The 12,756-nt window shown below is 40.7% G+C and overlaps 1 protein-coding gene across 7 annotated transcripts in view; it reads left to right on the forward strand.

Annotated features, from left to right (window-relative positions):
• Window positions 1–12,756, forward strand: part of CFAP54 (cilia and flagella associated protein 54) — a 221,250-nt gene that overhangs the window by 117,024 nt on the left and 91,470 nt on the right. For all 7 annotated transcript variants that reach the window (XM_019545081.1, XM_019545083.1, XM_019545088.1 and 4 more), the window contains 5 exons: window positions 3,891–4,085; window positions 5,426–5,513; window positions 5,943–6,152; window positions 8,110–8,176; window positions 12,335–12,517. In XM_019545081.1, the coding sequence (XP_019400626.1) occupies window positions 3,891–4,085; window positions 5,426–5,513; window positions 5,943–6,152; window positions 8,110–8,176; window positions 12,335–12,517 (743 nt within the window). The remainder of the gene's footprint in view (window positions 1–3,890; window positions 4,086–5,425; window positions 5,514–5,942; window positions 6,153–8,109; window positions 8,177–12,334; window positions 12,518–12,756) is intronic.

A 12,756-nucleotide genomic window follows, 5' to 3' on the forward strand; every position in this document is an offset into this window, starting at 1 on the left:
TGGAGTTTTTCCTTCAGTTTCCAACCCCCCCCTTCCCTCTCTCATTAAGGAGACAAGGAGGGCTGGCAGCCGTGCTTATTCAGAGGACAACTATTGATGGGAGCTAACAGCTATTGATAATGCATTTTTAATAATATTTCTAACATTACTGTGCAGAAGTATCCCTGCATTTGTTTTTTTCCAACACCACTGTGCAGTAGCATCTCATCACAGTTAGTGCCCCTCATTGCTACTGTGCAGTAACTTCTCATGTGGACCCAGCCACTGAATATATAAAGCAAGTATTTCTGTGATAGAGTCCTATTCGGTTATGGAGACTTTGCCCAAAGTCCACAGTAGAAACAAACAGCCTCAAACTTTTTTATTACTCAGAAATCTAACAAATTGCTAGCATATACTGTAATGCAAAAAAAGCTCTGTGTCTCAGCTTTTACCCAGAGTCATACATATGGCTACTTCTCTTGTTTTTTGCTGACTTCATGCTCAACTCGTATACAGACATATGCACCCAGCTACAACCAGTTTCCCTAGCCCTGCACTTTGTAGTCAGTCTCAGGGAAGTCCCTCTTATTTTTCTTAGGTCAATTCTTGTTTGGGTATTTCTGTGTTGCCTAATGCCTTGGGCAGTGGCTTCCTGTTGTTTTTAGCTGTTGTTATATCAAGGGCATTTAATTATTCCTGTGTATTCCAAAAAACGGCATTTAGGCTACCCATAGATTTCTGAACATATTTACAATAATGTCCAATCTAGCGTCAGTTTAATCTTTGATTTGAGCTTGAAAGGAGGCTGAAAATTACTGCTGCAAAGAGATGGCTTTAATTTAATGAATCCTTATATTTCTTTCTGTACTGGTTTTAAGCCATTGTAGAAAGACACAAATAGGAAGGAAACAAATTTTCATTTCAAGACATTTCCAAGGGATTACAGACCATAGTAAGAGGAAACATTTCTTTAAAAATGTGGAAAAGTACAGTGGAAGTGTCCAGGGATTGTGAAAAAAAAACCAAAGGGAGTTGAGTGCACAAATTACATTTAACAACACCCTAGTTCCATCCTAATGTACACTTAAATGGAAATATTTTTTTTTCTTTCTCTCTTCCAAAAGTATTCTCCTAAGGTATGCACATGTTCCTGCAATATCTGTTAAAGTCAGGATGCTTAGCCTCATCTTAAAACTGATAACAACAGCATGCACAATGTATCATTTTCTTTGATTACTTGTCCATATATATTCCCTGTTTGGTGTATGTACACTCTGTGCACTTGAGTTCAGATTCTTTTGGCCAGAGGTATCCATTGGGAGCCATGTCTGTGTCCTAGGTGTCCTTCTGAAAGAATAAGGCCCCGAGAAAGAGGAGCTGCAGGCTGATACATAGGTCATACTTATACTTGTTTCTTCTTCTTCAGCTTGATGATTATAAAATGTTTGAAAACTGCTGTTATGATCAGTGGACATTCTCAAAATCTTAGTGGAAATGGTCCAGGAGAGATCCCAGAATTTTTGAGACATTTTGCATATACCTCTGCCTGGATAGTTAACTACAGTAACAGATACATATTAGAGCTAGCTAAGCCCTTCTAACTGAAAACGGTGCCTTCATTGAAATGGGAAAATTGGTAATAGTGAGTCCTCTCCTTGGGGTATAAGCAATTCCATGTGTGTCCTATTTCAGGGTGACTAATACTGACTGCTTTCTGTGTAAGAACCAAGCAACAGGTGTTGGCTTAGAAATGGCATTTTAAAGGCCTGTGCTTGGGGAATTGGCTTTATAGGTATAGATATATGCATTATAAGGGTTCAAGATGGTTAGCAGGGAGTAAACAGATTTCTGAAGATCTTGGGACATGCACACACAACTTCTCCTGGCCCTGAAAGAAGACGGGCTGTCTAGCACAACGAGGCTAACGAATGGACACACAGCCTGAGAATGAAGAGGGCATGTCATAACACGAGATCACAGCCTTCAAGGCAGACAGGTTGTCTAACACAACAAGGACACACAGCTTAGGAACCAAAGAAGTATGTACCATACTGTCCCATAACACAAGATAAGTGACACCAGGAACAAAGCCTCGGAGAGCAGGGGGGCCTAAGTCCTGGTTTTGGGGGAACAGACCAAATTAGGAGAAGGCCCAGAAGGATACATGGACATGTGACCACAGAGAGACAACAAACTAGAGAGAGCCATGGATGAAGAGTCATCAGGGGTCATCAAGGCAGAAGGAGAGTACAAAAACAGACTTGAGATTAACAAAGGGTCCTACCCGTTGCTCCTTCTCTTCTTCCTGGTGCCTCCCTTTGTCCCATCCCTCCCTGTCCCTCTTTCTCTTCCTTGAGAAGGGTCCCCGTCCCCATCTCCATTATGGGGAAGGGTCCCTGAGGCCACCACAGACCAAGGGCATACCAAAAGCCTGTCTCATGCACTCCACTGGAGGGGGGCTATGGGCCTCAGCATCTCACCTCCAGATTGCTGACACCTAAGAGAAAAAGCCTCAGAGTGGAGCCTGCATCCTGACCGGATGTACTTTGACTCTGATGACAGCCCTAGGATTAGTAGATATAGAATTGTTTGATTATTTGTATTGTTGCTTTCCTGTTATTACTCTGTATCAGTAAATTTACTTCTCATTAACTGGAAGGTGCTGTGGTTCAGTCTGAGGGTTGTGCCCGCCTGAAACAAAGGTATAGGTGCTGGGTCCAAATCCAGTGTCAATACAGGGACTACCAAAATTTGTCTCCTGCCATAGCCAGCCTAAGAAACTATGGACTTATTTGGCTGCAAAAGCAGCCACTTTGCAGATGAGAATTATCAGTGACCAGATTTAACGACAGATATGATTATATGGATTGGGACACTGTCAAAATTCATGGACACAATTCACATGACAACAGGAAGTAATTTAAGTCTTATGTCTCTCTGAGTCAGCCATTTCCATAGCCATGAAGAAGTCCTTTTGATTTAAATGAATGCAGACAATAATTGCAGATCAGCTGTTTGAGGAATGGGATTTGTTTAATGCTAAAACCAATTAAACTGATCAGGAATATTTCAATAATTTTTTTCCCATCACAAATACTGTTTTTTGTGTAATAGAATTTCTGAGCAGTTTCTGGTCAAACTAGAAAGTGACAGACACTCCACAAACACTTCTGTGGAATATAAGCTATAGATGTTATCTTATATTGGTGAAGAAATTGGGGGTTGGTTGGGGTCACCACACTGTAAATGTCTTAATTTGAAACATACTGGCACAGAGAAAGAGCTATAGCTCCCAAACAACACTGCTAGCCAAAGGAATCTGCATTTGTGCATGCATGCATCAAATGTGAATGCATATGACAGCATGTCTTGAAGAACAGCAGCTTTTCAACATTAAGTAACCATTTTTTCTCTTCCTGGGACTATAGAACATCATCTTTAGAATAATGCCAACTCCCATCACTATGTACATTACAATGAGATGACAATTTCACATCTGCGGTAGACCTCTGAATTAAGCACTGTTCAGTTGATAACTTCTTGTTTCAGGAAAATTTTCTCTTTGAAAGGAATATGTGGCAAATCCTAATGCTGTTAAAACTTATTTGGTGTGCAGGTAGATTAAATCCAGCATAACAGCAGTCTTCAGTTTATTTAAAGCAAATTAATAATATATTGCAGAGAGATATTTTTTTTTGAGGGGGGGATTAAAGGACACTTCCTGCTATTGTGTTTATTCACTTCTAATTTCAGGCTGCCATTCCAACTGTTCCTTTTAACTTGCTTATATAAAAACAGAAAAAAGTACATATCATGGTTTGGAAACATTGTTTGATTGGCTGATGAGGTGCAAAAGCATTTGTATATGGCAAACTATATTCAGTATATACATTTCTTTTTTGACTTAGATCCCCTTGGCAGACTACCCAGTCAGAGCTTTTCAAATAAAAAAGTGGGATTTGGTGAGGGAGCTGAACTAACATTTCTACCATCACCACCTGACCTTTCTCAAGAAATGTTTAATTTTCCCAGCATGCTTGAAAGCAGGCCGTTACCACAGTCACAACTCCCAGTAGTTATCTCCTCGTATGAAAAAACAGTTGGTAAGACATTTATATAATTTTTGATTATAGCTAATACAGACAGCCTCCACCAGTCTTCAGAGCTGTAGACCAGAGAGCTGCGTCTATATCTTTTTTTCATACCTTTTTATTCTCTTTCCCATGTCAGATGGTCTTCTCAGAGGGTGTTCTCCATCTACATCTGTGTCTTTCTCTCATTCCCCCTAAAGAAAATAATTTCCTAAGTATTTTCCAAAACAAACCACTTCCTCATATGGAGTTTTTAGTAGTTTTCTCTTCAGATGGAGGAGAAAAATATCTTTTCAATGGAAATTTACTTATTTATACACATTGAGATTTCTACATTGATATCCTTTTAATTTTTTGTTAGTCTTTCCCAGGAAGCCATGTGACTTCTATGGGCTCTGTAAATTTTAAACTTCTGTATTCAGCCAGTAAAAACTAGGTAGAAAATTGCATTTGTAGTGAAAATGCTATATTTACCAGAATGCAAGGTGAGTTCTAATTTAAGATGAACTCCCTAATATTTAGATTTTCTACATTTGAAAATTATAAATTTGTTAGTTTTCCATGTAGAGAATCTAATTATTGGAGAGTCTTCTTAAATTCATCCCCACTACTACTGTAGCAGGGAAAGCAGTGGTGGTGGGTAAGAGACTCCTGTTTCTTGCCCCCCAACCATGCCATCTCCCCTGCATGCCCCACCCCAGCATGGTGTCCTGTGTGCATTCCCCCTCTAAATGCACAGTATCCCCTGTAAACATCCTCACCACTGCCCCTCCCCTGTGCTCCCCTTGCTACAAGCCCCCTTCTATGCTGAATGAGCCACTTTAGCATATAGCTCTGGCTGTGGTTTCAGTGACATAGCTCTGGCTTTGGTTTCAGGCTCAGGGGTCTCAGTGGGAGCTGAATCTCACTGCCTGTCCCAGGCTAGTACTCAAATCTAAAACAAGGCTCCCCCCCAACATTGGGAGGGGGGTAGGGGGAACTCCTCTTGGATTTGAGTAAATATGGTACTTATTTTCAAGAGAGCCCTATCTGTTTAGAAGATCTGTAACAGGTTTGTCCAAATTACATGTTCTTTTTTCATTTGGAATTATTGGTAACAAAATAGGAACCAAAGTCACACTTTCAAAGTTAAAATCTCTCCAATCCTGATTAACTTCTAACAAAATTATTCCAATATTGTTCTGCCATATCCTCTTAGTGTGACATACTTTCTCTTACCTTGACCATGTTTCCTGATAATTAATGGTCACCAGGTCTAATATAAATAAACTTCTGAAGCAAAGTTAAATGTTTAAAAGTGTAATTGTTTTAAGATTGTAACGGATCTTTTTCTAATTGTTTCTATAAAACAGAAGTCCTCCAAGTAAATAATCAGCGAGACCTCAAGGTGCAGGCTCTACATGAACTTGGAAATCTTCATGTTTATGCTGGAAACAAGAAGTACTTATTCACTGGATAAATAGCAGATATGAAAATGGAGTGGCTTTGTTTTTATTTTTTGTGCTGTGTTTTTATCTATAATTCTTTTATAAGTTCTACTGTGTTAATTCCCACTGTCTCTTCCATCTTATTTCTTTCTTATTTATATTTTTAATTCTTTTTTAAAACAGTATGTATACCCCTACTATCTAACTGCAAAATCAGTCATCCTTACTTTTTGTTATGAAGCAACACTTACCACATAGCTATTTAACCTCAGGAGTATATATTTCTGTGGTTTGATCAAAAATGTATTTATTATGTCTTAGAAACTAGATTTCTGACTCAATTAGAATTATTTGTAGATGATGGAACTAAGGCAAAATAACTGTTCTTATCTTCCAGTGTGGAAGATGTCAGCAATATGATGGATGCCTTTTTATGTTACAGAGCTGCTTTTAAATATTGGTGTCAAGCCCTTGATGAAACACTCAACGTAGTTGATGTACTTAACAACTGGCAAAAGTTAGGTGATTTTTCAAAAAATGCAACTGGAGAGTTTACAGATGGAAGTTTTAGAGAGTTAAGCAACAAATTTATTTCTGAGGCTGGAGTTTGGGGGTGTTTGCATGCAGCAGTTTTATCGGCTAAGATAGCTCAGTAAGTATTTTTATATTTTAACTTATATCTTTAGATGTTAAAACTACACAATCAATCCCCATCCAGGGCTCTGAGTGCCATTGACATAAATTTAAAAACATATTACGGAGGAATTACAAAACAGAATCGGTCAAAGCAGTGACATTCCTTCTCTCATCCAACCATGTCTCCTGATAATTGGTCACCAGGTCTAATATCAGTTAAAGTTCCTATCCCTCATGACACTGGTCCTCCCCAGCCCAAAATTAGTCTTTTAACTGGTTCAGCCTTCCTACCTGTTCAGTCAGGTGGTTTTGTAGCATATCTGTAAGGTTCAAGATATTTTGGACCTTGGTGGGAGGCATGCTCTCTAAAGGAAAGTGTCCTACTAGGGGAATGCTTTGTTAGTAGCCTCCTCTCTGAAGCATCTCCTTCTGATCTTAACTGCTTCTGTATGGTATGTGGAGAAGCTATAGACATATCATAAACAAATGACAAGCTGCAGGTTAAATAAATTTTGCATCCATATTCATTTTCAAAAGATATCTCAAAATTATCTAGTTTTCCCTATGTAAAATATGACCTTATCTTTGGGGGCAGAATCAGTGGATACAATGCTTGCTTTTCTTATTATTCATAGATCAAATCAAATTTGAACTGAAGTATGAAATACTGTAAATATTTCAGTCCAGTTTGCAAGACATTAAAAGACAATGGGTGTGATTCTTTACTCTGCCCCTAGGGACATTTAAAGATTCCCAGGTATCTCCCTCTCTTTGTTGCCCAGTGGACCACCTGCAAGAGGAAGTCTAGAAAAGTGTTTGGGTAATGCTGAACCTATAGGCGGGGAAGCAGCTGGCTGGCTACATTTTGTAGACATGTGTGCTTTACTTGCATACTCAAATGCTACAAGCTTGTTCAGCAAGAGTACAGCTCCACTAAGCATGCTGAAACCCAGGACTGAAAAATAAACTGCATGCATGGGCCAAGAACTGCAGTTATGGGGCTATGTAATTGGCATTGAGGCACGTAAAGTGAAATAGGATTTAAGTTCTTACTTGTAACTGCCTAGACCAGCAATGTAGTTGAATCTATATAATACCCAGGGTGGGATAACTGGCACTGCCAAGAGTTAGTGCCAAATGCAACACAGATTTGTCCATCCAGTCTGGGTTGTAGCATTCACAAAAGCTATGTGGCATGCAGTTTTGGGTACAAGCCTGCAGTATAGGTTTAGCCTAAAAAGGTGCTTTGCAGAACTAGCAGGCCAGAGGGGAAAAAGGCTATGTGGTTTAAGGTGGCTTTAAACCATCTTTGTGCCTTTCCAATCTGGGCTTCCTTTTCAGTCCCAGATAGAGACAGCAGTCTGTCTCAGTGGAATATACGTAGCACTGTGTTCTGGAAACCTATCCCTAAATCAGCCTGCATACCTCATGCTAGAAGTTTTGAGGGAGCATTCAGAAAGCAACCTTACAGCTGCCTTTGCGTGTATACTGGGGGATCTCTCCACAGCTTCTTGGTCCCCTTTATACTTGTCTGGACCTTTTACTCAGAATAATGGGCTAGAGTCATGGGGAGGGTCCCTCTGCATAAGATGCAGAAGATTAAAGCATATTTCACATACTGTTCATAGAATAGTGAACTACTGCTGTGTTTTTAATCTTTTGTGAAGTACATGTACATATGTACGTATACTATATATATGTATGTATGTATGTATGTATACTATAGATGTAAACTATATAGCCACATACCTATTTCTGTTTCTATTTATCTTTTTTCTGATGGCTTTTATACCACCTTTATTACCATATTACCTAAGTGCCCTCCAGTAGTGCAGTAAATGATGTGCCTAATTTATTTTCAGATCTGAAGAGCTACTAGAGATACTGCTATGATAATAGTGGGAAACACTTGTTAATTAAATTAAATTGTTGGGCACATTCAGATTTCTTATTTATTTGTTGTACTTACTCAGGTACATGTTGCCATCAAATGTGAAAATGAGAACAAAATGCTGCATTTTCTCTGCTATACTCTTTAAGGTAAAGATATGTTTTTGTTTCCAAGATGCATAGGTTGTTACCTAGTATACTGTTTTCAAGATTCAAAGCTCAGCAAATAGCCTACAATGTAAAATATTCTTGTGTAAAATTATGAAGGGGAGCTTTAGGGTTGAGACAAGAAGCAGATAGTAGTTTACGTGCATTAAGTTGTATTCATTACTTGTTTTATAAATAGTATTTATGTGTTTTAGTCCTAAAAATTAACATTTCAAGAAGAGGTTGGTCTCCCAGGGAAGTAATGAAATATTGAAAAGTGAAGATAAAATACTTGCTAGTCAAATGGATTTTATCTAAAATATTTGCCAGTCAAATGGATTTTTTTTCACTTGAAATGTTCTGCTCAGGAAGAACTTATGCCATCAATATCAGCAGGGTGCCCCCTTGTCACAGTCTTCGTAGATTGCCATAAATTTTTATGTAGAAGCACAGAAAGTTTTTTAAAAAATCATTGCAGAAGGTTTTTTTTCTGGTGGTATAAAATACTGTCTGTCAGTGCTAAAATTTCAACTTTATTAGAAGTTTCTGTTAAAGGACACAGGAATATTCAAAATGATTTAGATTTTATTCACAAAGAAAATAGCCTTAAATTAAGCTTGCAAGCCTTTGGAGACAAAACCAGGAGAAATAGTGTCTCTGTTTACTTAAGGAATGGAGATTTGAATCATCACTAACAAAAGGGATCTTTAAAGAAGAATCTCAATTATGCTGTCAAATGGACTCCACAGGGGTTTATGCTAATGCAGCCCAATGCAGCTTCAAGAACCTTGCTTAATTCAAAGCAAAAAAAGAAAAGAAAATTTGCAGCATTATTTTTAATGACCTGAAGCCCAGATTCTATAACCTGATCCACATAGGTAGGTCCCATGCACAACCCTATTAACTAACATCAGCAAAAGTAGAAACCAGTTCCTAATATTTGAATTAATAAGACACTTTCTTGTAGTTATTAGCATCTGTGATGGAAAGCTTAGCACATGATTTCATCTGTCAGAAAGCAATAACAGTAATCAGTTTATTACAGTATTATAATGTTGTAAATCATTATATATGGCTGAGATGCAACCTTTCTAGTTGGGATGGATGCTGCTTGTTGGAAATGTGTTGCAAAGTATAATCAGTGCATTGTCACTGTAGCTGCCCAGGTAAAACACTCATACTTATTCTCTCGGTTTGGGAGATTATTTTATAACCTTATTTTGCATCTTCTTATTCTTTACTCTTATGATTGTCCCAGTTTTATATGAACTATTTTGTGTACCTTAGTAGTGAGTAAATAGATGTGTAGATGGACATTTTCTAGCCTAATTATGGGATCATAAACGCTTCAGAAGGGATTTGTCATAAAGGATACTATTTTGCAGTTCAAACTATGGCAGCAAAGATGTTGACAAGCAGGATGTAGGTCACCACCAAGGGTCCAGTTGTCCATTTGCCATGGAAAAGCAGCAGATTTTCTCCTTTCAAGGAGAAAAACATTGGAAACTGTGGATTTTCCCTTCCTTGGGGTTGGGGGGAGTGGGAGGAGGCCAGCTGGATGCCACATGCATGTGTGAGTTTGCACACACGCACGTGGCCAGCAATATACCCAGGCAGCATCGTGGAGAGCAGCTCCCCCAGCTACCTGCAGGTAAGTCTATGGAAGGGGCATAGGCAATGCATGGTGGGGTGGGGGGCATAGGCAACGTGTAGGAGGAGGGGGGACAGATTGAGGCAGTGGTGGCACTCATGTTGTGCCCCTACAGTAAGGGAGGGAATGGGGCCAGGGTTGGTGCCTGGGGCTGAGACTGGGAGCTCTGTCCAGCTGGGGCAGCGCGAAGTGACCAGGGCTGGCACAGGAATGCACAGCTGCGGGGCCCAGCCAGGGAGCAGGATGGAGTCATGAGCAGTTCATCTGGGAGGCAGGCTGGTGTGGGGGTTGGCTCCCTACCACTGTGCACACTCCTGGGGAAGGTTCAGGTGCCAGAGATGATTCATCAGAGGGCTGTGGGGGGGCACATGACCCCCAAGATTTATGTGCCCACACTGTGGCATGGGGCTGCAGCCTGGCTGAATCAGCACTGGGCAGGAGCTGCCTTTGTGGCCCAGTGGGCAGAACCCAGTGCGGGAAGACAGAGCAACGTAGTGAGATTCATTGCTGCCACCACCAGGACCCCAACACCAGCTGCACTGCCAGCAATGCGGAGTAATGGAGGGAGGAGCTGTGCTGTCCTCACCATCTCCCACCAGAAGCTGCTTGCATGCTGGGCTGTTGCCGTACCCTGCTGCCATGGCCACTGCCACTGCTCCACTCAAGCTGCCCATGCTGTCTCCCACACCTCCCCTCCAGGGTAGAGCTGCACCCAAGCATGCAAGTGGCTGGCAGCAGGAGGAAGTGAGGGCAGCGTGCCCCCTCAGTCTATTACTCCTTACACTGGCGGTGGTGCAGCTGGCGCAGGGGTCCCAGCGGTAGTGGTGGCAGCAGTAACGAGTCTCACAGCCCAGCTCTGCCCTCCCTGGCCAGGTTCTGCCTGCTGAGCTATGGAGGTGGCTTCTTCTCAGTGTGGGTCCAGCCAGGCTGAAGCCCTGTGCCTCAGTGTGGGTGCACAAATTGGGTGGGGGACATGCTCCCCCATGCCCTCCGATGCATTGCCTATGGTATTGCCTGTGGCCTGGCACCTGCTCTGCCCCATACTGCCCCAGCCCCACACATCCCTGCTCTGCTTCACACACATATCCCCTTTCCCACACATTGGGGGATGGGGTCTGGGGGTAGGGGGCAGAGGGGTGGGAGTGAGGGCCACCAGCAGGGCTGTGGGAGGTGGAGAGGTGGGTAGCTGTGGGTTGAGAGTGAGAAGCACTGGCAGGGATGAAGGTCTGCTGGTTGGGAGTGAGGGGCACCAGCAAGGCCAGGGGGTTGCAGGTCAGGAGTGAGGGGCAGCAGCAGGGCTGGGGGGCTGTGGCTTGGGAGCAAGGGGCACTGGCATATCAGGGCTACCCTTCACCACAAAACAGCAGGGGGAGACCTGCAACTGGACCTGCATCCTGGTGAGAGAAGGGAGCAGGGAGAATTCTGATTTTCTATGATAAAAATACCAAAACCAAATGCCAAAATATATAGGTATTTAGAATTTATTTTATCATTATGCTTGAAGCACTGGTAGGCTTTCACATTGCTTTAACATTTTAAATATATCAATAAAACACTATGTTGAACTGATACCTATACATACATACTGGAATATATAAAATAGCATTTCATTTTAATTATAGAAAAACATCGATTTGGGGTTTTAAAATTATAGAATTTGGGAACAGGGTTATTGGAGAATTTTGGATTTTTAAACAGAGAAAACCAAGATTCCTGGTAATCACTATTCATGATTTTCTCACTGTGTAGGTCTCTCTCCTCAGCTTGCCCAGTTTGATGCTTCCTTAAGCAGTTCACAGGAAGTCCATTTTTTTGGCCTTGCTTGGCAGGTTTTATTGTCCTAACTAGAACAGATTTTAGATAAAAAAGAGGAACAAAGGGCTGGGGAAAATTCATCAATTGTATCTCTTAACTAATATCTGGATGGTTGATTTTTTTTTTTTTTTGGTGACTTCTCTCTATCTATCTGTGAGTTTAAAAGATAACTGAAAATACCAATCTCTGTTCCAGTACCATGCAAAAGTATTTTTGTACAAATCTGCTCAGAGCAGTACAGGTTATCAGAAAGTTGTGGATGAGAAAACATAATTAAAGAATAGGCAAATCTTAGATTATGATGAGTCATCCTGCTTGTCAGAGCAAGTGATGGGGGAGAATACCACTTCCATGGTTTCTTGACCAAGCAAAACAGATTAGCATTAAGTATGAATATAATTTCATTTGCTTAATGTCTAGACAAACAGATACTTTGTGGGTTCTTTTTGCAGATCTAAAAGAACTTTCTGCTATGATTTCTGATGCTTCTCGCTATTTCTTTGACACTAGACATCTTCCCTTATCAAGGTTCTGACATATAAACATTCATAATTCCTTTAACACTTTGCATGGTCTTGTTTAGAACCAGCTATAACAATAGACATTGACTGAATTTTGGGGGTTGTTCATTCCTTTCTTGTGTTTCATGACTGGATGTATATTTTAAAAAAATACTTCATTTTTATTATTTTCAGACCCTGTTCAGTACATCACTTCCACATCCGACAGCTGACTGCAACTTTGCACAGTACGAAATAAATAAACTTATCCCTGGCATTGACTTGTTCTCTGATCGCTATAGAGCTGATGTACCCAGTGTAGTTGCAAGTCTGTACTTCCTTATGTCTGAATTGCATTGCTCAAAGCAAAATCTAATAGTAAGTACCACTAAAAATGTACAAGAATGAATTGTAAGCCATCATGTTTAATGTAAAATTGTTATGCTTGATCAACTTGATCCTTGAAGCAGGTGTACTCTGCTCTAGCAGAGCAAACTCTGCCAACCTTAAGAGGACAATTTCAGGGAAATCTTGAATTCTGCTACTGGGTTAAAGTAGGGGTGTCAAACATATGGCCCTTGGGCTGGATCTGGCCTACAGAGCTGTTCCATCCAACC

Source organism: Crocodylus porosus, unplaced genomic scaffold (assembly GCF_001723895.1).
Source record: "Crocodylus porosus isolate Cpor-Errol unplaced genomic scaffold, CroPor_comp1, whole genome shotgun sequence".
Classification (NCBI taxonomy): Eukaryota; Metazoa; Chordata; order Crocodylia; family Crocodylidae; genus Crocodylus; species Crocodylus porosus.